This window comes from Channa argus, chromosome 23, assembly GCF_033026475.1.
Source record: "Channa argus isolate prfri chromosome 23, Channa argus male v1.0, whole genome shotgun sequence".
Lineage (NCBI taxonomy): Eukaryota > Metazoa > Chordata > Actinopteri > Anabantiformes > Channidae > Channa > Channa argus.
The window spans coordinates 8000230-8027813 of record NC_090219.1 but is presented as its reverse complement, the minus strand read 5'-3'; the positions used below and the strand labels follow the sequence as shown (position 1 = coordinate 8027813).

At 41.1% G+C, this 27584-nt stretch overlaps 1 protein-coding gene across 2 annotated transcripts; it reads right to left on the bottom strand.

Moving 5' to 3' along the window:
* Positions 1–3169: 3169 nt before the first annotated feature.
* On the bottom strand, positions 3170–26747 carry LOC137108792 (DNA-binding protein SATB2-like). Of its 2 annotated transcripts, none has more exons than XM_067493832.1 (12): positions 26526–26747; positions 18903–19163; positions 17383–17568; positions 14611–14737; positions 14216–14339; positions 12702–12804; positions 10999–11049; positions 9913–10439; positions 9599–9817; positions 9086–9238; positions 7053–7244; positions 3170–5661 (listed from the first exon to the last, which is right to left on the bottom strand). In XM_067493832.1, exons 2-12 carry the CDS (start codon positions 19117–19119, stop codon positions 5026–5028), a joined length of 2535 nt encoding a protein of 844 aa, XP_067349933.1. In that variant the 5' UTR covers positions 19120–19163; positions 26526–26747; the 3' UTR covers positions 3170–5025. The 2 variants fall into 2 exon arrangements, with proteins under 2 accessions (XP_067349933.1, XP_067349934.1); XM_067493833.1 differs by having other exon boundaries at positions 18924–19163.
* Positions 26748–27584: the final 837 nt, after the last annotated feature.

Below are 27584 nucleotides of genomic sequence, written 5' to 3'. Positions count from 1 at the left end.
GCAAATTCATTTGCTGTCAGTTTTTTAATGTTTGCAACAAATATAGCATTTACTACTTAGAATAAATGTAACATTAAATTATCAGATTCCAGTCTTTTATAAGTTAAAGGCTATTAGTCTTTAATTGTTTTTTATTTTCCCCTTAAAGGGATTTGCTTTGAATGTCTTTTTGTGGGCGTAAAAATGTTAGTGGCTCAATGTAACGCTATTTAGAGGCGCACATCAAAACGCGCTGCTCGGCCACTAATGCAGCAAAGCTGCCATAATTAAATGTTTGTTTTTAAAGGAGATGTGATGTGGTTGTTTTCTGACTCGTTTCATCTTTGGGTGTTTGAGGGGGTGTTTTCACCATCTGCGTGTCTGCATGTGTGTGTGTGTGTGTGTGTATGTGTGTGTGTGTCATGGACCAAAATTTGTGATGCTTAGCGTCATTACAATAACATGTGACACAAGCACAAACATATTTAAAGCAAAATAATTTTTTTTTTTAAGGTGGAATTACCTTTTATTCTGTCTTTTAATGAAAAGACCAGTTCTGGTGACTCACAAATAAACTTGTCTCAACTGTCACACTGTACAGTATGTGAGGATTTGGACCTACTGTACCTCACTTTTCCAAAAAGCAGTTTGACTGCATTTTGATCTGTACTCGTTATTCATTGAGTTTTCCCAGTAGATGATTCCAAACGGATTGTCTGTCAAAGCAGACAAAATCAGTCACAAGTAAATGAAGTTTGAACAACAGGACATTTTGAACTAAAACAACCCTCCGTCCTTGTTTTTGATTGTTTAGAATCTGATTATTATTTTGCTTTTTTGTTTCTGCTTTCAGTCATGTGAAGTCGAGTTTTGTGTCTGTTTTTGGACATCCTGTTCCACTTTTACATTATTTTATGATAGTCCATTATTTTTCCATTGTTTTGCATTTCTTTTGTTATTTATTTCCATCTCTTTGTGTTCATTTTGATTCTTTTAAATTAGGTCTTTCAAACGAGACGGGCTCTAACCCGTTGGCCCCCCGACCTTTCTGGCCCTTCGGCCTGTGCACAGTAGACTCATGCAATAATCCATCCATGTGTTCCATTTGTGCCTTGAGTAAACGAGGTGAGCAAAATTCTATCCTACCTCTACGACTGTCAGCCAGAGCTCTGAAATGAAATGCAGATGTAAACAAAAGTTATGTGTATTCACTGTAAATAAAATGTTCATATTTGCCCTTTCAGTTACATACACCTTTTCCAAATGGGGTTTCAATTGCTATTTGTTGCACAAATGCAATGTAATGTAGAAAACACACACAGAGAAGTCGCTAAATCATCACACACGCTGCCACGTGTTGGCTTCACTGATTACCGTTTGCTGTGTTCAATGGTGTGTAAAGTGCTGCCGCTGCGAGTATTAGCCTGTTTATCAGAGTGTGTATTAACGTCCTACAGCGCAGAGGCTGGGAGGGGGGCAGTGTATGAGTGTGAATGAGCGTGCTAGCAGGGGATCACAGGTGTGTTTGTAAGCTCCACAGAGAGCCTCCTTTCCCCCATAACCCCTATGCCCCTACCCCGAGCATCCTGGGTAATATCAGAGAACGGAGCACCTGCGTCCCTATCCCACAGAACACACACACTGACACGCACCTCTAATGGCCCTGTATCAGTCTGCCATACGGCTCTAATATCCAGCTGTGTGAGCAGGAATCCGGTGGACCACACCAACACTCACTGAGGCGGTTGTAATATTTGATGTGGGTAAACTACTGTATGATCTCCAATTAGATGTCATCACACTTTAAACTCATGACAAACACTGAAAAAACTCACATAAACACACACAAAACAGGACAATTCATGCATAAGCTGTTACTTCCTTCCAAAAATAGATTTTTGTAAAACACAAATCATTTAGATTGTAAACGTGAAAAAGTCTGCATCAGGGTTGCCACAGGCAATCCAGCTGTTTCTCATTCTAGTTTTCAAAGCAGTGGCACTGAAACTCTTCTAATGTAAATGGTAAATGTGTCAAACCAGCAGGAAACAGAAGACAGTGTGTGATGTATTGCCTTAAAGGGACCAAAATCCATAAAACTTATCTTAGCTCATATTAACAACGTCAGAGTTTGGAAGTGAGATGTTCCTTTTGGGCCACACACACTCTGGTGGCATCTTGGAGTTAACACACAGCAGCACAGGGAATCAGAAAAGTTGTTTATAAGGATGAGATGACAACCTTCAAAGTGCAATGAACTTCACCTTCCAGACAACATTTGCAAGCTCCAACAGGCTCTTCTAAACAAATGCTTGATGTTATACTGGAAAGGTTAGGACCACATTTGGGGGTAGAGCTGCAGTTTGAGATACACGTATGCCTGGGAGTCACAACTCAGGGCAACATGAATGCAAATCTATGAAACCTGGAAGGAGTTACTTATAGTCATTCAGCTGGTTTATATAACCTGCTACTACAGGCATTTCACACACAACTGGACAACAAAGACCTGAGCACAGATGCTTGTCCAGATCTGCTTGTCACTTTTTGACACAGAAAATCAGCACGTATTTACTCAGAGCCAAACATTTAACAGGACCGAGGGTGACTGATGGAAATATGAACAACAAAAGGCACATTTTCACACGTGGCAGATGTGAGTTTGTTTCTAATTGCTATCAGGTGCCACGGCGAGTGAAAAAAAAAGACCTGGAGCTGCACAGATTTAGCACGACTTGGAAATTAATCTGTTTCTGATGATTCCCTGAGTGAAGAAGAAAAATGTACACATATGCATGCACTTTAACACTGATTATACTTCACATCCCTCATGAGTCCTCAGCTAAAGTCAATAGCATTAACAAAGGCCCAATAATGCGCAGCTTCTGGATCATTTGAGCAAACGAGCGACAAATGTAGCCACATTGGCAGAAAACAGATTCAACAGGAAGTTGTAGAACTTGTCAGGTACAGTGATGGACAGCAGATGTCCATCAGTGTAAAGGGGTACTGATCACATCTGCAGTGATCAAAGGACCTATCACTCCTATAGTCATTTAAAAGTCAGTGTTTCCTCATTTGTGTCTGACACTTTTCTCTCACACTTCTCCATAGTTACAATAATGTGCTGTATAAGAGGTTTAAAAAGAAAGTCTGTGCCCCCCACCCATCTAATTGCATTGTACACTTTGCATTTGTATTTTACGGCTGCTGTTTTTACACTCCGATGTCTGAGGTTGGGTTGGTTAAGGACCGTGCACTTTCTATATGCTTTTTACAGCTGTTCTTTTTATGGTGTTTGTGGTTGGGGTTTAGGTATGTACAGGCAGAGGGTCAGGAGTGGAATGAAAACTATTTGGTTGCCCACTTTAATGTGACAACATTTAGTTTTCATCTTACAGCCCCTTCAGAAACCATTCAGACCTTCATCTTCCTGACGTCACTGTAATGTAACGACCAGCTCTAAAGCAAAGAGGGCAAAGTTTCCACACAGAGAATACTTTGGGAAAAGTTTATCAGATTTTCATGTCCTGCCCACAACAGACTCAAAAACAATGGTAAAACATCAAAGTGAAACAACTCAGACACCTTGTGTGCTCCATCCTGGACAGAAATAAGTGTAAATGCATATAATACGTTTCCATGTCCAGTTCCCATGTGGCACAAAATACACCAAACAGTGCAAAGTGACAGTGTTTGCATTCCACATATGATGACAGATACTTTTGCAGGTGGATTGTCAACATTTACATCATAAAATACATAAAAGTCCACTAGAAAACTGTTAAAAAATAGTAAATAAAAAGATCCGAGGTTAAAAAGAGGTTTAAAACTGTAACAGTTTTTTTTTCCAGACTTGCTCTTGTTTTTTGGTCACATTTAGAAAGAAATTTGTAGTCCAAGAAAATCATAGCAAAACTATAATTACAACAATAATAATTTCATTTTAGTAAATATAAAGTTAGTAATAAATATAAATGTGTCTGGGACAGGGTGTCAGTAATACAGCAAACAGCTCAGCTAATGCAGGGATCCTCCTGAAGCCTGATTGGAAAGACACTGGGGCAATAAATTATATATCAAACAAAATAAATTGGATGTTTTAATTTAATTGTCCGGAATGCTTGTTTCCCACGGGCCCTTGGTCCCATTGTAATGCAGACTTCTCATTCTGTCAAAACTGATATGAGCCAAGTGTATAAGCGTCTGCTGTGATGAAGTTTCTCCATGGCTGTCCGGCTTGTCTCTGAGCTTCTATTTCTGTTTGTTTTAAGTTTTGGGCCAGAAATTCGTGTGTGAATAGTTCGGGAAGATTTTACAGAACAACTAATGTAAAGCACGTTTGTAAGGCCAGCACTCTGAAGATCTTGGGATTTGCCATTTTGTCAGATTCTTGTTATTGGGGCAAATGTAAATCTAGGTTTGCACTTTGCCATCTTAACATCTAAAGTACAATCTGACAAGGAAATCTCCACCAAATCATTTTATTGTAGCCCTTCCCAGACATCTGGAAAGGAACCATTCTTGCAGCATTAATCACTCCTCTATCCATGCATATAATCAGCATGAGTACGCATTGTTTAGGTTAAATCCTGGACAGCTACACATGACCTTGTTGCACTACTGCATTGAGGTGATGACAGTACAGAAGCTGTGTAAAAAATAGAAGTGAATTGCGCTGCAGGAGTAGTTCATGAACCACAACTTTTGAGATTGTAGGGAAACCGCACTCTCGTAAATGCTAAATAAAAATCTGCTTCAGTAGAGCGATGATCTAAACGCCGATTGAAAAGTGAAATCTTTGCAAGTAATGTGGTGTTTCATTATGCAATACTGAAAATCATGTCATATTTTAACCTCTACTTGTAGCATCTGAGGACAGAACCTTCGTATCCCTTTCCAGTCAAACATAAATATTCCTCCACAGTTCAGATATTAACAAGCTCTGCAAAAGGTGATAATGACAGTAATAATGATTCACAGGTTATCTGTGTGTGGTCTTCACAGTTTGTTGGTGTCTGGTCGCTCCCACTTGTTTCTCTGCTGTTATCTCTGTTGCTCTGCTGAGTGGCAACTGTCCTGACTGCTGTAGGGGGATAGGGAGGAGGTGGCTGCCCCTGAGACTTTTCCATTGTCCCCTTCTTCTTTGTCTACCTCCATTTCTATCTCCTTTTCTTCTCCTCTGTCCTCTTCCTCTGTTCGGAACACCTCCGCTGATCCTCTTCCATCCTCGCTCGACTCTTCGGAAAGAGAGAGCGCCTCCTCCCCTCGGCTGTCCGCCGTGCCGATGCCTCCCTCGCTGGGACTCAAACTCTCCCCGTCGTCCTCGTCAGGGACAGGCTCTCTGGTCTGGCAGTGGTGCTTGACGTTGTAGCGCTGGTTCTGAAAGAACTTGACGATAGTGTGTTTGGGCAGGTCCAGCTGGGCTGATAGGGTGTGGATGGCCTCCTGGTCAGGATAGAGGCCCACATCGCCAATAAAGCTCTGCAGGATTCCCAGGGCCTCCAGGGATATCCGTGTCCGTGAACGGGCTTTTTTTGTCCCTCCACCTCCAAGGCCGGGGCTCATCCCAGGCTGAGGCCCGTCCTCTGATCCATGCAACACGGGAAGCGAGACAGGCTGTGGGTCCTCATGAATAGGAGATGGAGCTGTCAGTGGTGGAAGGGGCTGTCTATGGAGCGTCTGTAGAGAATATTAAAGCATAATTTACAGACATGCACATAACTCAAAAAACGTATGTGCAAAAGTGCAAAAGATGAACTTTTTTTAAAATGGCTATAACAAGAGACACGTGATGTTTGCTTGAGCATTAACAAAACTTGTTACTGAAGCATGCACACTGACACTCTTAACCTTCTTCATGTTATCACAAACTGCTGTTCATTGCTTTTCATTGCAAACACTGGATTAAAAGGAAACAGTAGAAAAACGAAAATATCAGAAATATTGTTTGTTTGTTTTTTAAGATGCAGAACAAGACTCATTTCTGTGAGTTCAGTGAGGAAAGAATCAACCACAGTTCTTCTTAAAGTCTGTGGTTCATTCTAAATTTCTCCCAATTCTTCTTATTTTAAACCAGAAAAGAATAAAGTTAATCTTTAAAAATAAAAGAAAGGCATTTCCTGTCTGTTTGACTCGTGTTTTTGTTGAATCATGCTGGGTTCAAAAAAAAAAATAAGCATAAAAATCTGTCTACCAACACATTGTATCCCAGCAGCCACCATGAATTGTAATTTAACATATATTACCTTCTTATTTTGCACTAATTCCAAAGTTAGGAAAGTGTAATGACCAAATACTGATGAAATAACATAAGTTTCCTGCAGATTTAAAAACTTGTGGTGTGTCGTTACAATATAAACCTCAAACTCCTCGTCACGACAATAATATGTGAACCACTCAGCTCCTCTAACAGTGCCTGTCTGCAGAATCGTTAAGGGAAATGTAGTACAAGCGGAAGTGTGATTGACCAGCTTCCATCACCCGCCAACATGCTACCAACCTCCCAAATTCAGCACACGTACACAACCAGACTACTAGAGCTTATTAACAGGGCGGGGCGGCTCGCACACCCAAACACAGGAATCCAGCAACATAAATCTGTGGTCCATCAAAATTAAAGGAACTAAATAAAGATAATGGCAATTCCTTTTTCTCTGCTTCAATAATTACAGGCTGTGTTCTGAATAATATTGAGGTTAGGGCCAGACTGGGGAGCCTTTTGGTTTTGGGGAGAGGGTGGGATGGAGGAGTGTTTAGCAGGAAATGTGTGGGCCGGTCATTTACCACTTTTTTTTCAATCAACTATTTTCAATGACTTATGGGACACAAATATGACAAAGTGGGGAGCTGTGAGAGGAGCAGGTGGTGGGATCAGAGTGAGATGGAGGAAAACGCCAAGCCACTCGCAATCACATGCTTGTCACTACGTTTTCTGACTTGTGAAAACAGTTTGATTTGTGTCCTCCTGCATTGTGGTTGTGCATTTTAAACATCTGATTTTCTGATCACATTCTTCAAAATAAACGAAACAAGTTGTCTATCAACTAAAACTACTCTCTGGCTCCTCACACCTGTTGATCTGGGATGTGCAGGACAGTGTGCAGCCTCTCGCTGTGCTGCTGCCTTGATTCCTCCTCATAAACCTGGTCTCGGTCGGCCTGCGTTAAGGCCAGGAACCTCCTGATGGTGCACAGGTTCTCCCACAGAGTGCGGTTCTCGGGGCTCGGGTTCTCTTTCCACCTTAGCAGCTCACACAGCCAACCCTAGAACACACACACACAGAGGGAAAATGGTTTGACCCACAACATGTACAGTGTAGTGCAATGAGAAACTTGACCCTACGAGCAGCCGGACAGAATGATAGTTAAACTGCAGTGTTGGCTTTAGTGCAATAACATCCCAGAGTTAGCTCCTTGTGTCTGTGAGTTTGAGCCATATGTCCCCGTGTTGATATGGGATGACCATATGGACCTCCAAATGTCAGACAATTAAAAAGACCCCATAAGTCCTGATTTAGAGTTAGAAAGTCGTTGCATTGGAAAGTCCTTGATTTGGAATTAATGGAAGATTGAATCATGTTTAACTACAAATTTTGCCAATTTTTAATTGCTAACCTTTGTTGTAAAATATCTGTTTAATAACCTCTCAGTTTTATTCCAACTTCAATTTGGATTTTAAAAGGAAATTATTTTGACTGATTTCATGAGACAGAATAAGTTTTTTGTCCTTTTTTTGGGCAGTGACGTTACTACATTACATTTGTGTTTTACTAAGATGATGTTGTACTTAGGTTATGTATGATTGTAGCTGTTGCTTTGCTATTTTATGTATTGTTAGCGTTTTAAATTTCTGTATACGTTATTATAGCAGACTGTCAGGCTGTGTTTGGTGGTGGTTTGCTGACAATATCTCCCAAGATTACTCATTCACATAGACAGTCAATCCAACACATTTGCTGGATTTGTGAATGCATTGTCTATGGTTTGGTAGAAAGACATAAAACTCTGATCATGAGAAGCTGAACAAGAGCTGAGACTCATGAATCATAAAAGCTGACTCCAACATTACTGTGTATGGCAAATTTTAAAATAAACATGAATACAACAGAACAGAATATGAGCTGTTCCCTAAAAAGTCTCCGGAGATCGGTTGGGTGTCTGCAAGTTTGTGTGTGAAGATTGGATTATCTCTGCTAGGCTGACCCAGGACCTGCCACCAGCTGTTGTTTATGCGCAGCCTCCAGCCTGAAAATTAATGGTAATAACGTGATCATCCCTCTGTCATCTCGTCCCTCTTTTCCTCCTTCTTGCATCCTTCTGTTCCTCCCGTTCACACCCTTCATCCATTACTCAATTTCAGTCCATTTACTGCTTTATCACTCCAGGCCTTTCTCTCTCTCTCTTTCTCTCTCTCTCTCTGTCTCTCAGGGTCTCTTATAGTTGTACACACTGATACACACTTTTCTCAATAAGTGCTGGTAATAAATTATTAGGCGCAAGAAGTAGTAAAAAAAAACTGCATCGTCTGCCTCTTTGTCTCCAACCCTCTCGTCCTCCACCGCAGACTCCAGCTTTGATCTCGCCCTCTTTCAGCCGCACTGTTTATCTGAGGATGTAGAAATGATGGTGTGCCACAGTGGGTAATCAGATACTCCACATGCCCACACACACAGTCACACACCTCTCTGCTACACCCTCATCAGCTCCTTCAAACATCATCAGCTCAGCCAGAACTGTGTACAAGTAACTATTACATGAGGTTTATGTATGTAAACTTTTTAAAAACATTTATCTACATGTCAACAAGATCCTTAACAAAGTTTTAAGTTCTGAAGATGATAAATGATTTGGTTAAATTACAGAAATTGAACACACAAAAAAGAAAGTTGCGATCATTTTATTTTGTCCATAAACAGAACATTTTTTAGATACTTTCATCTTTTTGTGTTTTGTTAGCTCTCTACCCACACATGGCATCAGTTAATTTCCAAAATATCAACAGTCAGCTCAGAGAATATTTCAGAGTTGTTCTGTAATTAAAGTGCTAACTATAAAAACAATATATCTCTTATGGGACCTTAAATATGTGTTCTGTTGGCACTGACCTGACTTTTATTGGCAGCCACCTTGGCAAACAGAGCCTGTGAGACCTTTGCCCTCTTCATCTCCTGCTGGATCTCGTCATAGATTCCTGAAGTGATGTTCACAAGTGAGTCCAGCTTGAGTGGCAGCTCTGCACCAGACATGCTGCACTTTGTCTATACAGGGAAACAATGGTTTCAAATCTGAAATCGTACATTCACAATAAACTAAGTAATGCATTTAGTAATATCATTAATGGCAAAAGTCATCTGCAATATAAATGCATAAAACATTTTTAAAAAGTACTACAACGTACTCTAATATATCTTTAGATATCTGATATTACTAAACAATACACAGGAACGACTTTTTTCTTTTCATGTTCAGTATTTTGATTTCTTAGGAATCTGAACTAATTTTACATATATAATAATTAGTCTGTTTATTTGTAATGCCTAAATGTAAGCGTGTGTGTTTCTGAGGCCCAAAACTCGTGTGTTTGATGTGTTTCTATGTTTCCCACTGTCAGTGTCTACCTGTGTGTGTCTGTGTGAGTTGGTGGTGGAGATGTGGTTGGTGGAGTGGTTGTGATTGTGGTTAGTGTTGGTGCTCCGCTCCCTCTCCTCCTGGTATATCCGGTCTCGCTCGCCCTCGGGCAGGTTGAGGAAGTTCTGCATGGCCTTGAGGTTGACCAGCAGCGACTGAGAAGCCGAGCGAGGGTCCTCCTCCTTACGAAGAATCTCAGACAGCAAGCCCTGCACAAACGCAGAGACACAGTTAATGATTTAAACTATAAGGGGTGACGTTTTTATGAAGCGTCCTGTTTTGGTTGCATTATTTCTAGACTGACCTGTGTGCGGTTAAAAGCCACACGTGCAAAAACTGCCTGGGAAACGCTGGCCCTCTTCAGCTCGTTCCTGACTTGCTGGTAAATGTCAGAGGACACTTCAGTTCCTGAACAGTTGAGGCTGAGCTCCGTTGTGGCTCCGGAGCCTTTGCAGGGCCTTGAGATGGGCGGGTGGTTGAGGAACTGCTGGTTGACTCCCTGTGGGTGCTGGTGGGCAAGCAGGCGGCTGACAGCCAGCTGCTGGTTGATGAGGTGGGCCATGGCGAGTTGCTGACGGACGAGTTGAGGGGAGAGCTGGGGAGACAGCAACCCGCTGGGGCCCAGGAGAGGTGGAGCGTGGGGACGCAGTGGAGGACTGGGGTGGTGCTGGCCAGCAGGGTGAGGCAGACAGTGCGGCTGGGTGGAAGTCTGAGAGTCCCCAAGACCGCTCTTGATGGGAAGAGCTCCCGGGCCGCCCATGGTACCCAGATGGGTGGGGGAGGCTAAGAGAGTGTGAGGGTGCTGGCCGATAACACTCAGGTCCCTCTCAACTGTGTCAACACACACATACACATTTGAATCTTTCATTGACTACAGTCATTCCCCAACACCGACCAAAGTCTTAAACTTCATCCACAACCCAAACCTCAACCATGACCTGGTCCGCACGCCACAGTTACGCGTGTTGACCCTGCCACATCTGAAACGCCACACCAACCTTTCTGCTTTATATATCTCTAGTGGAGATCCCCAAAGGTTTTTAAAGACACTAGCTATGAGTTTGAAAAGTGCCATAGTCATAAGCAATTTGCAATATTTCTGGGCATATTTCTGATGTAGGCACAGAGTTAAAAGTATGTTCGGTAAGTTTAACAGCACTAAGACAGCATTTCAAATAAGAACTTAACAATTCTGTCAAATCTGATACTGTGTAATCAGAGTCTCACAGTCTGTTAACACAATAGTGAGTTTTCCATAGTAAATGAAGCGTTTGCAGTATTGTCATACAGCTCAAAGACAGCTGAGTCAAGCTTCAAAGATTCAAAGCAACATCTCGATAATAGCAATGTTTCATAAAAAGGCTGCTAAGATCGTCTTCAAATCACAAACCTTTTATATCTGACTTGTCGTGTGCTGACCACATCTTCTCAATGTATTCACCTGAGGGGAAACCAACACAGCAGGAACCTTATTAGTAGTTATCACTAAAACACTCAGAACAAGTCCTACTTATGTTTTTCCCCACGTGCACATACTGTACCCATTACAATGTGAAAATAACATAGATCATTTGTTTTCAGAGCACAAACAATGGAATTTATGTACACTGGAAAGCATTTAACCTTAAATAGCACTTCACAATGCCGGGGTAACGTTAATTTTAGGGGCCACTGGTGTAAAAGCTGCTTTTTCCTGTATTCCTTCACAGCATCACACAGGACATGTAGGACATAAGGACTGACGGATGCTTCCTCTTCTTATCTCACAGAACTTCCACTTTTCTGTTCTCCTCGCGTTTCTCAGCCTTGTTGCATTTCTCCACAAAAATCTGCTTCCTATTAAGAATCTCCTGGGTTTGGGTTCGGAGTCACGTTTTCGGTTATTAGGGGGAATAAAAGTTGAAGTGAGGTTTGGTTTGGTTTCAGGTTTTTACCTTGTGTGGTTGTGCGAGCAGAGTAAGTGTAAGAGGAGCTCTTATCCCTGGGTGCTGTGTGTGTGTGTGTGTGTGTGTGTGTGTGTGTGTGTGTCGGGGGGCAGCTGCTGTTTTCCATTAGGAGTTAAGAGCATTTAGTTTTGTCATGTGTATTAAGGGTGACATTAATGTGAACCATGTGTGACAGTTCCTTCCTACTGAGAGCTGTCACTGACAGACGTCTCATGCAGCAGATTAGACATGTAGAGTCTGACACGTGCTCGTACCCATACAGGGGGGTGGACAGAAGAAGGAAAAACTTCATTTGAAAAAGCATCACATTTAAATCAACTAAATGACAGAAACAAAGGCAGCGAGGCAGGTGAGTCATTAAGCCGAGTTGTGATTAGCAGTGAGTGTCACTTTTGAAAGAGCTCCAACAGTCTTTGTGTTTTTTTTTTTCCCCTTTTGAGTTTTCAACACAGCGTGATGCAAATAAGTCGACAAAGTGTAAAAGTTTTTTAACAAGGCAGGAAAAGGACACTTAACGTAGAAGGTACTCAACACCATAATCTTACAGACTAGAGTGGAATAACACCTGTACACAAACACGGAACCAAATTCCATCCTGTTTACATGCTGAGAATTGTCTGAGTTGCCAACCACTTGTGTATTTGTCTTGCTCACCAGTTTAATTAAATGACGTTTTCACCACACACCAGAAAGAACAATTAAATTTCAAACTTTTTTGTATTTTGTCACTTGACAGGTTTGGATTTTTATCTAAGGATGTTTCCACATGTCTGTCTTATTTCTGATATTTCTGTCTCCAAATCAGAAACAATGGATGTAAATGGTAAGAGCACAAAACCTGCAGCTAACAAGTTACAGTGTGGTCTTGTATGTTTGCATGATGAACCTTTCTGATCACTCTCTACCCAGACAGATCTGTTGAACTGTGTGACCACACAGACAAACAAATATTCAGAGACTGACTAATTTGCCACAGAGCAGCTCCACTTTAGCAAGAGTCAGTTCCTCGCCCAATTATTAACAGGAGGGGAAGCTTTACCAGTTTAATTTGGGCCATAAAGTGTGCTTCATCCACTATAACACAGACTGATGGGCTCTTTCGATGAATAGGCTATAAAAAAGGATGAGTGTGTGAAGTAAGAGTTACCTTTGATACGTTTGTACCTCTTGTACCAGCGTCCAAACTCCTGGCATTTGGAGGTGGAGACATTTGCGTAGTAGGAACTGTTGACTATCGCTGAGATCATACTCTAACAGACAGAGACACACAGGAGACATTTGATAATGTGCTGAAGTTCATTCACCTCGACAAAGGTGAGCACAATACTTTAGAAATCCGTGGCATATTCGTTACTCAGATATTATTTGGAAAAAGAACATTGTAGTGAATAATTAAGAATGATGTGAGGGCAAAGTCAGATTTAGTCAAAACAAATACAACCAAAAGTCAGCAAATAAAAACGTGAGGTCTCTGCATTCTGGGGAGTGGCAGCGTCTTCAGTCTCGGTGATGACTTTTAATTTCACCAACTAATTGCTGGTTTATTAAATACCTTTCCCAGCATGCTTTGTGGTCACTTCTTTAGGGTAGGAGATGCACAAATTCTAAGGGACGAGCGAAGGCTCCACATGGGAAACGGTGAGGATTAAAACTCACATGAGTCAGGCTGCAAACACACACCACCCACACACTTCCCCTAATCACTAATTACTCCATGACTAAGTCCTGTGCATAAATCACAAGTCCAAATGACACACTCAAGTCTAATGACTGCAGGGTGTGTGTGAGCAGGAAAATTGATGTGTGCGTGTTTGCATCCTTTCCCATGGGACGGTATCAATATTTGTGTGTTTATGAGTGAGTGAGAGAAAGAGAGATTACACAGTGTGTGGTGAACTGATGATGAAACCACATGTGTTCAGAGAAAATGCTTAACAGCATTTCGTCTGTGTGTGTGTGTGTGTGTGTGTGTGTGTGTGTGTGTGTCAGAAACTCTCCAACCAAGCTAACCATGTAGCTTTAAATAATGAATTTAAATCATATTAGTCAATATTTGCTATTTTGCGCAAGCGTAATTATGAAAAGGAGGTCATCTATAATCTGTCCATAATGATAAGTATTTTAAGTATCAAAAACTACTGGAATATTTCATAAAGTCATTTAGTTCATTGAATGGAAGTCAACCAGCAACTATTTTGATAACTGATTAATGATTACATTTTTTAAGTAAAAATGAAAAACATTTTCTCATTTAATCTAATTATCAACAGATTTTTATTTTTATTTTTTGGGGGGGGGGGGTATTTTAATTACTTTTTAGACAGGGAAAAACTTCGCTAATCAGATGTTTGTCAAATATTAATTAAAATATCACTTCATGATGATCATTTCAAATATGCATTTTTGAATTTGTCATTGGTCGTTGGCAAACTTACTTCACAAAGGCAATAAACAGACTATTCAAATTAATAAACAAAGTAGATTATAGCTGCAGCAGGAGGTGGATGTCAGTGGGACGGGAAGAATGTGGCAGGACAAGCCAGGCAAACTGGAAACACTCGACTTCTCTGGTGTTGGAGCTTTTCCTAAACGGCTCACTGGGTGTTAACGCATGTGCATGGACAAGAGAAATGATTTGTCATAGTGCTATGGAGCACATACCTGGGAGAGAGGACACTCCTTGGCCAGAGAGCTCTGGTTGGTCTCCCTAAGCAGCTCTTCGAGGGCGGTCCTCACCGTGGCATGGGTCCACTGCTCCGATGGGAGCTCCTCCAGTCGGGCAAAGCTGCACAATGAAAACCACGACAACGTGTTCGTTCAATCAGCTCTGTGGCCCCAGCAGACCCCTGCCTATCACACTGTGTACACACCATCACTACAAGCTTCCTAACAAATCAGTTGATGTGAACCATGAGAACGTTTACCATTTTCTGTGATTTTCCTTGTATTGAATAACACTTAATAACACTTAGAGGCTTCATTCCAAAAACATTCAAATTCCCATTTTGGTTCCTGTTAAAATCCAGTAGATAGTGAAGCTGACGCCCACAGCTGACCTATGAAGCAGGATCCGTAGTGTGACCATATGGTAAACATCCAGCAGCATGTCAGCCACTGTTGCCTCTGGAGCATCTGTCAGGTAGTGGATGGGCATGGGCTTCCACCGGCCCACTTTAATGATTCCTGCAAGGACACACAAAGATTAAAAACTCATTCAAACAAACACATTCCTCATTGTCTCTTAAAAGTTAGTAAAATCTAGTTTCCTTGTTTCTTCTTTTTTCTTTTAGAGCCCGTTTGGCCTCTTGGTTGAACTCTCCTGCTCCTGAAGCATCATTTTGGGTTAAACATTCCCCTGATCTTCCTACAACAGTGTCTTGAAGTGCAAATCTAAACAGACCTAATCGTGTTAGGATCTGCTAAATCAAATGCAGACCCCGTCTGGCCTTGGCCTGCCAGCCTCAATCATGTGTATGTGTGTGTGTGTGTTTGTGTGTGTTCGTTGCATGAGGATGGCGGTGGTAGGGGCAACAGAACAAAGGCTGTTCTCTTTGGATTCTACAGCTGTTTAATCAGCGAAGAAATGTCAAATCAGCGCAGCATTAAAGACTGAAGGAGGCTGTAAATGAGAGCAGCGTACTGATGCAGATTCACTGAATAAACAACATGAGGTCATAGTTCTGTTCGGATGTTCTGTTGGATGGCAGAACTGCCAGTTATTCTGTGTTCAGCAGCTGCCTTTCCTTCAGGAACATTTTAGACTCTTCCAAGCCCAAATTATTAAATTAAATAACAAATCTAAAAAGCTACGTTGACAGTGCAAAGAAAACGTTTTTTTAATTTTACAGGGCTTCACACTAAACTCTAGAGCTGAGGGACATGCACAGATATCTTGGGTAAAAGAAGTTCAACAACATTCCATCCAATGTAGATGAGACTAATGCAGCTGCACAGATACCAGAATCACAAAAATGGTCATAGTAATAAATGAAACTATTGATGAACCTCAGTTGTGAACAGATGATTGACTGCTGACAGAAATATGGTGGATTTTTAGGTGTTTAGTGCAGAAATTTGAATGTTGTGCAGTGTAATTTGGCCTCAATAAATACTCTGGCGTGCAGTATATATCTTAAAATAAGATCTGGTTTGTTTTTGAGAGCCACAAGTGGTTTACAAAGCTTAAAATATGATTGTTATTTTTAAGCAAGTAATATTAGTGAATGTGGTGAACGCTTAACTGAAGTTTAATTTTTGCTCAGTAAATTCACCAAAGCCCAGAGTAGTTACCATATACTCCAAATAAGAAATAGCTTCTTTTTAATTAGCCATATTGTACAAGTTAATTAAAGAATCCCCCGCCGCCCCCCACCCCCATTCCCTGTGCCAGTTTAGACTTTAAAAATACCCGTTCAGCCAAAGTTATGCAAGATGCAATTCAATCGCTGAAGAAAATAGAAGAGACTGTGTATAATTTTGGTTGTAACCACACTAGGGGAAAAATGCATGACTCCAGCCAAAAATTATTTATTTGAAAAGAAAAGGCTTATTTCTCAGAACAAAACCTAGCTATTTGGGTGAAGCAAGGGGGGTCGCAGGGCGTCGGCCACTTGGTTAGAGTGCCCTGTGTTTACAGGATACACCAGGAATGTCAAACTGCCCTGCTCGGTGTGTGTGTGCAGGCTGTTGTTTCATGGTTGACTGGATGTTGTCTGCTCTGTTGTTTTGATCTTAACATGATGAGAAAATAAAAGTTTTGGTTCTGGCCTGAGATGCACAGATTCAGACTTTGGATTAACCTCCGTGCTGCCAGGTGGGTGGACAGAATCAGTAGATAACAAACGCAGACAGACTTATCTTTAAAATACCTTCTTGCTAAATACCCTGCTTGTGATCAGCTGCAGTTTTTGGTACTCATTGTACCCATGTGGCAAGCCCCACCCATGTGGAAAGCAGTTATGCTTTATTCAGCTGCTGCTGGAATTAATTAATTACTCATGAATTACCAAACGAAGTGGTAAGAAAGACTCAAACATAAGATTGTTTCTATTAGCACGTATTAATGGAAACTTTTAAATAACAGTGTTTAAAGGATGTGATGTAATGAGGCTGATGGGGTTTACTCAACAAAGAAGGGTCAACTATGTTTTTATTTAGAACATTATTGTCAAACTATGACTTCTAAAAAGACTGGGACGTGACATCACTGAGGATTAGCTTTCAGGTCACTGCTTATCCCATCTTTGTGCAAAAAAAAAGCGCGTTCTCCATGTGGAGGAGGTCTGGGTGGAGCTGAGAATCAAGCTGAAACCACCCTAAGTGTCAATTATGAGAACATGCCTCAAAATACAGTTTACTCTAAGCCCCAATATCGTCCTAACTGACCAATGATTCTTGTTACCAAGATACATTTTTTAAAGACACTGTCACAGTCGTCTCACAAAGGAGCGGCTGTAGCTCAGGTCAGTAGTTCGATCCCTGGTCCTGGCTACGTGTCAAAGGGTCCTTACGCAAGCCACCAAATCCCAAGTTTCTCCCGGTAGGTGAGCACGTTGCTTGAGCAAAGCCACTGCCATTGGTGTGTGTGTGTGTGTGTGTGTGTGTGAATGGGTGAATGGGAAGCAACATTGCTTTGGATAAAAGCACTTTACAATGTCAAAGGAATTTTTTTTTTGTTCATCATTTTCAAATGGGAGATAAGCAGAAAAATCTGTAATGAACTTGCTAATAATTGCCGTGTATTACATTAATATCTAATCCACTGTTCGAGTGATAGTAAGAAGTTCCAAGGCGTCACCAGCACACACTTCCACCTACACAGCACTTACCACGTGCCTGTACAGCTGAGCTGTGCGAGTATCCGAGAGCCACGAGCGCCGTCTCTACCAGCTGCGTGAAGAGGACGTCCTTACGAACCAACACAAACTCTGCGTGACGGTCCCCGCGGCCCTCACAGTCGCCAGCCACACCCATGTCCGCATGTTCGACCACACAGTACACTGGGATCATCAAACCTGCCAGATGGAGGTTGATAGAGTTAAAGGAGAGGACAGATGAGCAGCACTGGGACTATTATGTCTAAATAATGTGTTTCAAATTGCTTTTCAGTTGTAAATACTTTGCAGACAGGTGCTCGACTATTCCACGGATCAAAATGCATCAAAGTAAAACATTTTTCAAAAATACATTGGACCAGGCAATAACAACTAGAAACACCCCCTTTGGAGAAACTACTTTGTGTTTCAGGGCTGTGAACAGGACCTGTGCATAAAGCCTGTCCTACTAAAGCCAGGCTGGACAGCCAATTTCTGTCTCTCGGTATTGACTGTTTTTCTCAGTGTTGTTGCTGCATACAGTAGTTGCTTGGTGGTCTCAGTAGAAGACTCCAGTTAAATATGGCAGCTGCCAGCGTGACTGTAAGTCAGTGTATTCTGCACCACATATTAAAACCCACAAGGAATAAGACTTGTTTACAGAACCGCGTTTAAAGCATTGCTGGTTATAATAGCTATATCATCTAGTACTCAGGAGCAGTGCCTTAACTTTAGTGGTGAAACTCATTCCTATGTGTTGGTCTAGACTCGTTATTGGGCAAGTACCAAGAGCTCCTCCAAGCCTGGAACCATTCACACCCATCCAGTCCATCGCTGTGTCCCACAGGAACTGCTAATTAACAAGCTATCAATCCTCCCGCTGACGAGACAGCGACAGATCAGCCCGAGCCAAACCGCAGCAGCATCAGGCACGCTATCGGCCAATAACCCAGCCACGCAGTAGAAGGGTGGAGGGAGGCAACGCAGTGGAAACTGTGTGTGTGTGTGTGTGTGTGTGTGTGTATTGTCACAATGTTTGTGTGATGATGCACAATTATGTTTTCAAAATGCACCAGAAAATAGTAATGAACATTTGTGGCTTAGTGTTTCCTGTGTTAGGTATTTTAGAGTCTAATGCTCTTCTGAAATTTGCCCAAAGTGTGTTACGTTCGTAGCAGTGTGTGTGGCCATCTCAACCATCGGACGGCAGCCAGTCAACGGCCATTAACACGTGTCTGGCAAGCATAGAGTTAATAGTGATGTGTGAGGCTGTGATTCTTTCTTCTTCTGTGAAAGCAGATGAGCTTTCAAGTGTTCAAACCTTGCCAACTGAGCCAGTTTCAGAAATTACAAATTGATGCTGCCTCTCCAGTTCCAAAACGGGGACTGTTAGGAGGAAGGGGAGCATTTTGGTTAAAGGATACTGACCTCTACACACCATCTCAAAAGGAAAAGCTCTATGAATTAAACTGCAGGTCACATAATGATTTAACTTTTGTATCTAAGCAAGGATGTGTGTCTGTTTTCCAGCTTACGTGTGTGTCTTAACGGCCCACCTCCTAGTGGTCTCAGCGGTGTGCTGTTCTGTCGGATTCGCACATTCCCAGGGCTGCCATTGACCTCTGCGTGACTCAGCTTGCTCTGCAGGGGGCCGCTAGAGACAGGGCTGTCCCCTCTCTCATCTGAGCTGGTGCTGTCCTGAAGACCGGGGCTCTCCGTGCCCCCCCTCTCTGCTGCTCCACGCTGCTCCATCCCCCTGAACGCTTCAGGAGAAGCACCCAGCACAGCGTGTGAAGCTGAAAGAAAAAGCACAGAAACGCGAGCTAGAAAAGTCTGCACAGCCAGTACTTCCATGTTGTGAAAATTGTAGATTCCATGTCAAAAGACAAAGAAAAACACCGGTTTTTGAACGTTGAGTCACAGAAATTAAAGACACTAGACACTGCAACAGCACTGACTTCATGTCTTATGCTAATAGGACAAGGCTACAACTGTGCTTCACTGAGAACAGAGCATCACGTGGATTTAAAATTTTTATTTACGCTTTGATTTACAAAATGGCAAGAATGATGACTCCACAATTAGTCTCAGAAACTCTGTCCCACTGGAAAAACTTAAAAAGCAAAACAAGCCAGCTGAAATAGCCCTAGTTTATCTACGCACATTATCAAGTATATCCTCTTGCATGCTGTACTGCCAGTGTAGAGCCATTACCGACTGTTCCATCAACAACTGTCGCTTTGTTCGTTCCCTCCCCGACCAACACAGCTAACACATTTCTTGGTTATTTACATACAAGGGAGGCAGCGATGACCACAACAGACAGAGTCAGAGTCATCTGGGACAAATCACAGGTCGACAGGCGGCATTCACTTACAGACTAAATACAGACAAGTTTATTATCCTTTTGTTTAGTCAGAGAAGTACACAACACGTTTTAATGACAGATACGAAGGTGCGTATGGAACAGTGTGTATACTGTAGGTAGGAACACAACCAAGAATCAGTGAGAATTTCACTTTATTGTATAAAAAAAGTGTATGTGATTATGGAGTAGGAACATTTTAAGTATTCTACTTTGGATTGTACTCGCTGCCGATTAGCTGCGCACTGCACGGCCAAGTGACTGTGCTGTGTATAAAAAACTTTCGCTGACTTTGTCATTTTTGCTGCATACGTTGACATGCAGTCACATAACAGGGTGCAAGAGAATATGACGAGATACAGTGTGTCAGTGAGAAGTGCATGGCAGTTTCACGCAGCGCAACGGGAACGTGATCAAGCGAATATTACACTAAAGCACCACGATAGGAAACAGCACAGGTCATGAAGGAACTTAATGGCATCAAGGTGTAAAATGGCCAGCAGAGACAAAAGGATGTCACCGGGCACATGTTACCTGCTGGATCTTTCAGAGGTTTGGACCAACCTAGCCTAAGTTTCCCTATCTGTCCTTTCTTTGTGGTAACTGGCCGTAGCTGTAGCTTCATATTTAACCAACAGATATGAGGGGTTTCCATCCTCTCACCTAACTCTCAGCGGGAACATAGGATGAAACTTTATCAAACAGTAAGATTTGAAGAGCGCTGTGACAGGACACGACAGTTGACAGGCCACGCCACAATAGCACAAACCAAGAAAGTTGAATAAACATTAGTGTCTAATTACCATTCATAATTCAATTTGTCGAAGCACACAAACCCATTGAAACGTTAAAAACCAAACAAAGTCGAATTTAATGCATCTCAGGTCTCCATGTGGTTAGACTACTTCATAGCTACAAAAACCAAACACTGGTGCTTTCTACGTACACAGAAGCACATGAAACCACTTCTTTGCATTGCCTTACGGTCATATAACACTTGTCTAAATATTTAACAAACATTTGTTTTACATATTAAAGTCAGCAGAGGCCCAAAATCGGCAGCATCACGCATGAATAAAGAGACACTGCACTGTGTCTTTGGGAAAACGCTCTGTCTGCTCTCTCTGCTGTGTGTTTCTCCTCACTCTGTAAAGACAGCAGGAACACAAAAGTGACACGTGATTACAAAAAAGGACGCAGGAAAAATAATTAGCAGCTGTTAATAACGGCCAGCCAACACAAACCCAAAAATGTAACTATAATAAGTTGAAAAATGTTCACAGTGTGAAGCACAACAGGGCCTTCTGAAAGCTTCTTGCAATCTGTCTCTTTATGTAGCAGAAATGCTATAATTTGCTCCCTACTGATCCCGGGGATCCAACAGCTTAAACGTAACTAGCAGTAAATGCGAAGAGCAGGTCCTGCGTTTGTTTTTTATTAACAGCTTGAAACTAATTTTGAAAAATGGCGTTCAACTATCCTGTTGAGTCTTCAGCTTGTCAGCTAATCTGTGTCTCCAAACTGTCCCTTAAAACCGGACAGTTGCACGAGGGGACGTATCGATGTCATCGCTATTCATTTCTGAGAGCAGTCGGGGCAGGTTTACAGCTCAGCACTGACACTGATGGCACGGGGGACACTGTGGTTCAGAGAATTGCTCATTTTCAACCTTTAAGACAATGTAACAGCTTTCCCTTTTTAAACAAACGACATAAACTGCAGATAGAAAGATGAAACCAACGCACGGAAACTGGCTCTGCTTCATCTAATGAGTGGTTCCTGTTTTCATTCCCTCCATCACACGTGACGCGAATATCAGCCAATAGTCTGAGGAAGATTCACACACAACCGCCTCTAACTGCAGCAACAAATCCCTCATATCAAAACCACGATGATCCATAATGATGCTCCTTAGCTCTTGGAAAGGATAAACCAAGCTAAAACCCACTTGGATGGCTTAAGTACCCCCACAGTAGACTCACTGAAGACCATTATTAACAACCAAAAACTTTCCACAACCCAGTACACCATTGAGTTGTGGAACAAAAACATCAGGACTAGTTTTAGTGTGAACACAATGTTGTGATTAACAGATGCCTCATTATCCTATCACTGATTTGTGGTCATTTGTTCCACCTCAGCTCCAGCCAGGACTTTCTGGCCCCAGATAACCTCAACAACATCCCTTCAGAAACCTGTGGGAGACATCTGCATGAAAACTAAACCAAGACTATTGCTATAAGACCACCATGTTGATCCTGCCCCTCTGAGTGCAGCTGTCCAACCCACACGGTCTTAACTAATTTTTTTTTTTTATGATTTAATGACTATTGACTATTTTCCAGTTCAACCAAATCGCCAACTTCTGAAGCTCTGTTTGCCCTGGTGGAGCATGATTTGACGTTGGTGGAGAAAATAACTGAAACGAAGACAAACTCAGACACACACAAAATACACACACACACACACACACACACAAACACACAAAAAAAAGGGGCACAATGGCAATTAATCTACAGTGTTTTCATTTTAGCATGGCACACGTTCAGCCCCATCCTGACAGCTGCCGTACTGTGCCAAACCATAAGCAGCTGATAAACAGGAATGTGAGCCATATCACGGGAAAAAGTTATATGATGATTGAACTGCATGTCAGCTTTCTAGACCTCAAGGGTCTTCAGTTTGTGTTTGGTCTGCTTTTAATAAACACGTTTTTGGAATATTTGGGGCAGTGGATAATAATTAGCCTCCCCTCGCCTCCTTCATTTTCTCCTCTAACCAGAAAGTCATTAATGAGGAGACATAAAATGTGAAGGGAGAAAAAACAAAAAAATGGCGGTTGAGGAAGTTTGTGCACTTATGTAAAGTACTGGACAAAATGAAACAGCACAACACAGATGGCCTTAGCTTCCCCTGGGAAAGTTCTCAGGGACAAAAAGGAGGCGCCTCTGGTGGACAGTGATGGGTCTGTTTTAGCTGGACTGCAGCACATTGGACTTAACATGAATCAGTGACTGAGATTAAAGTGCAATTTGTAATTGTGTTTGAATGTGTTTAGATTACAGCTGAAATTATAAAGTCATATGATGAATCGACAGACAATAGTTCTGCGACTATGTTGATGATCAAAATGTTTATTTATAAAGCTAAAATGTCAAAAATGCAATTTTCCCACTCCTCTAATGTTTTTTTTAAATGTTCTGTTTACCCTCTGTTTTACATAATTGCCAGCTGAATATTTTTGGGTTGTGGGAACAAACAAAAGATGTTTGAAGACTTGACCTTGGAGAACTTTTATAGATCGATCAACTAACAAATGAGTGAGTCACCCGCAGGTTAATCGACATTGAAAGTTATTGAGCTGCAGCCGTAGTTTAGATCCATGACACAGCATTTTCAAACCATGTTTTGCCTTTTGATCACTGTCTGTGGGCTATGACCACGTCTCCAATTTTATTTAAAGAATTCTACTAGACAATCAACACGTTTACAACAAAGGACTGCTTTTAATGATAAAACCAAAAGATTTACACTCTCTGAGGTCCAACCAACCAGTTGCACTGGCGACGGGATCTGTAGCCCTGTCAGTCCAAATTAAGGACATAATAAGACAATATTATACAGCGAGAATTTTTTATGGCCATACACTGATCTGATGATAAATCCATCAATCATGCCAGCACTGAGGTAGACACCAAGTCTCATATCATTCCTTGTAAAGGACTTGCAGCCACGAACAATGGCTGAAAAGACTAAAAACAGTTTGGTCCCTTCGATTCTGAATACATGCTGACACACAACAGACATAAACACCATGAACTTCGTCTTATTCAAGCAGTGAGGCGTCACCTTGCCACGGATGGGCCTCTGCTTATCTCCCACTCTCTCTCTCTCATACACACACACACACACACACGTGCACGCAGCAGTTTTAGAGCGTGTGCAGCCAAGAGACCACACACTTCCAGCACAGCCTCCTGTTCATTTAACTAGCACACATGGAAGCCAAATGTACAGTCACACGCAGTAGCCTCCAACAAGCAAATCTCATAGAAACGTACAGGAAACCTTCACAGGCTGCAAAAGAGGAGATTAATTCAGGCATGGTCTAATTGGGGGGGGGGGGGGGGGTCTCTTGAGGGGGCTTGTTGTGTCTTCAAAGGGCCAAATCACAAAATCCAGGGATTTGGTGACACCTTAACGTGTGACAACAGGGTCCAAATGACACTGGCCCCCAAAGACTTGGCAATGTTTTCTAAAATAAGCATGATGACAAACAAAGAGATATAATCTCAGTCGGATCAAATCTAATTTGTGGGCTGTAGCCAAAAATGATGAGCCATCTCGAAAACATCTAAGCTTTGTTGACATTCCTGTTCACAGTGTGCTGAGCTGCTCCAGCCTCACAGTACGCTCTGCCTGAGCACTTTTCATGGATGTGAACTAGGGTGCTCCAGTTAGTTTAACCTTAAGACAAAGTAAAGGCTGAAAATATGGATAAAGCACTAAACCAGTAATGCAGTACAATTGGGTTTAACACCAGAACATGTAGTATTTCTTGTGTACTGACATGAGATACGTACAAGTTGTTATTTACTTTCACATGACTGGTGTGTGTCTCTTCAAGACAATTTCTATTTTGGGAAGCTAAGGTTAAGCAGGTACACCAAATACACGTCTGTATTCTCATGGCCATTATTTTATTCAAAACAGAAAAGTTACATCCGTACTTTCAAAGAACAATACAATAAGTGATTTCGATGTTCCGATTAATATCAAAATATAAATTATACTTTCACCTACATTATAAACTACAACATAACTGGAAAGTTTTTGTATCTACAGTTAAAATCCATTTGTTTGTCTTGTATTACCTCTGGCAGACGTAGGCTACTTAAGGCCCTTATCAAAGTGTGCGATTATAATTTCTATTTATTACACTTATGTTTATGGTTTATCGTTTTTACAGTATATTTTAGGCTAATAAATAAAACGGATTAAATGGAACCTGTGTTGCCCTGTCACTTTATTCAACATTAGTCCTGAATGTTGGTAATGTTATATTTTAAAGACTTTATCTTTAAACTGCTTACTTTGTGATGATTAAGATAGTTTACAACTTTTTCAAATCCAAATTTAGCTCTACTCATATTAAATAAATGAAGTTGAATTGAACTGCATTATACTGACTTACTTGATCAACAATGACAGCAGCATGAACATCATTCAAATATGTACAAAGTTAACAATTTCTTAACTACTTCTGCCTACAGCTTTCCCAAATACTGACACCAAGCTGAGCCTATTATAGTAAATTCGGCATAGCTGCACAGCTCACTACTTGCTCAATTTTCCTGAAGTTGCAACTTTTTCTTTTTTGCTCTAAGCGGAAGCAGACGCGGATGTCATTAGCTCAGGCTTCACACCTGGCGGGTCGCAGCAGGACAAACACAGGTGCAGCCAATAACATCGGGCCAATCATGGCTCCATTTGATTCGGGTGTGCCAAACCAAGCGCTAGTGACCACATACACCGCTGAGCAGTGATAAAGTCTCCTATTGTTAATGCTCAATGGCACAGTAAATCAAACGTAGCTCTGCTGGGTAATAATTTTATTAGCTGCAGCTGTGTTTAACCAGTGACACGTCAAACCGTAGCCTATTAAAATAACTGAAGCTTGAACTATTAATTATGTCACTATGAAGACTAGATTTTACCAACCCTCTCCCCATGTCTGCCGCTTGGAACTGCACCAGGATTATTTACAAATTGCCCAGTTTTCAATCTTGCCCAAATTTCAATTTCAGCTCCATTTATTTCTGACGATGATCATTCTAATTGATCAATTACCTTTTCCTATTTATTTTTTCATTGTCCCACGCTGTGCATGCTGGGATAGGTCTCCTCAAATCCATTTTGGTCACATTTCCATTTCCTCTACAATGGCCTATTAAACATTTCTCATTATCTTTTTCTGTGACAGCATCTGGTGGCTGTGTAAACACATTTTGCTGAATATCACCTGAAATCTCCGTCAGAAAAATTGAAAGCTAATAAGAATAAACTCAGTTTTATTAACATATACTGCTGTTTAGGAACCCTGCTACAAAATCAAAGAATAGAAAGGAATTGTCATAGAAAAAGAGAACTGAGTATGACTGAATTTATCAGGAATCCACACAAAGTATTTTAAACATTTAGACGAAAAAAAGCACCGACATTTAGTTTCATTGTAGGAGCTGTCAAAGAAACGGGGAGTATATGAAGATTAAGAAAGCAAATCTATTGATCTTTAAATCAAAAGTCTAAAAACTAATTTAAGCTTTCTCAAATTACTATATTGAGCTTTACTAACTTTATTTAGTTGTTAGATAATGCAAGAAAACTTTTCTTATCATATCACATAAAACAGTGTTTTTGTACGTTTGCTTTGAACGCCCATTTTTGTCAACTAATGACTAGAAAATTGTTTATATGGGGAAGGTTATGCCTGGTTTTAGTTGGGTTAAGGTTTTGGAATGAGTTAGACTGAATTAAACCAACTAGTTTAAGCGTAGAAGAATGTCCTGACAAACATGATATTTATTTACTAATGATATGTTTTCCCACAGTCAAACATCCTTAACACTGGATTCTGTATTGATTATTCTTAACGTGCACACTTGGATATTTATATATTATTTTTTATCATTTTGTTTTACATTTTAAACTTATTTACCTCATAATCACAGTTTACCAAGTTTCAATCCAACATAACAGAAGGAGAAGAACTTTTCAAAGAAGGTTCACTTACTTTTTAAGAAGTCACTGTGCTTGCTGTGGAATAAACTCCATCCATGGGTGAGAACGAGTGAATCCAGCCTGAGAGAATATAAATTTTCCTTTTGCTTTTGCAAAAAAAATAAAAAATAAAAAAGAGAAAAGACAAAGTAAAAACCTCAGAAGAGGAGATGGAGAGAGGAGATGTAAAGACAAGGAGTGATGAGGACGAACTGCTGCTGTCGGCTGAGTAAAGAGCTGGAAAATGACACATGTAGAGAGAGAGAGAGGAGAGGGAGGGAGGAAGAGGGAGGAGGTAGATGAGGTTGAGGAGGGAAACCCACACAGAATCTTAAACATAAAAACCACTATAAAATACATTCACACAATAATCTTTATCTGATACAAAGCCATCATTTAGAATGCAGTGTTTTAAATGAATAAACCTTCAAAGTAGTGGAGAAGTTTTGTTGTACTTGTGTAAAAAAAAAAAAAGAATGAAATGAATCATGTGATCACAGATTTAGAAAGTGTACTTCATCTCCCAGGTGCAGTGTTGGCAAAGAACAAGAGACAAAGAACAAGAGGATGAGGTGAGAATAAAATGATATTTCTGGAGTAGACAAAGATTGTTGGGATATATAAGGATCAGAAACTTTTTAAGGGACATATTATCAGAAAGGACATGACAGACAAGCTGGTTCTCTAGTAGTGGGGAAACTTAAAGGACTAAGAAAGACAAAATATGTTGACTATGTATGATGAATATGTTGCCCTGAGCTGAATATTCCAGGCAAACTATACTCCACTATAGTTTGTGAGTTTGATCTAAACTCTGTGCCTTCAGTGGTTTAGGGTGTACAATGTATTTAAAGCCCCCTCTCTGAACACATGAAGACAGTTTTACCCCGTCAGAGCTCAATCTGTGTCACAAACAACTCACTGAGAGAAGTTTTATCCCACAGCCTCCTTCCTGTGATGTTTGGCTTTAGTTTCATATGTTAAATGTGAACTGCTTTCACTGGATTTTACCATAGAGCAGAACATGGAAACAGTCATTTTTACATGAAAGTCAAAACCTACAAGCTTAGCT

Excerpts from the sequence above, each read along its gene's own strand:
- LOC137108792 (XM_067493832.1), bottom strand. The coding sequence starts at position 19,119 with ATGGAGCAGCGTGGAGCAGCAGAGAGGGGGGGCACGGAGAGCCCCGGT. Across the intron at positions 14,738-17,382 it reads CTCAGCTGTACAGGCACGTG|GAATCATTAAAGTGGGCCGG; the intron begins GTAAGTGCTGTG and ends GTGTCCTTGCAG. Across the intron at positions 7,245-9,085 it reads TGGCTGCCAATAAAAGTCAG|GGTTGGCTGTGTGAGCTGCT; the intron begins GTCAGTGCCAAC and ends TGTGTGTTCTAG.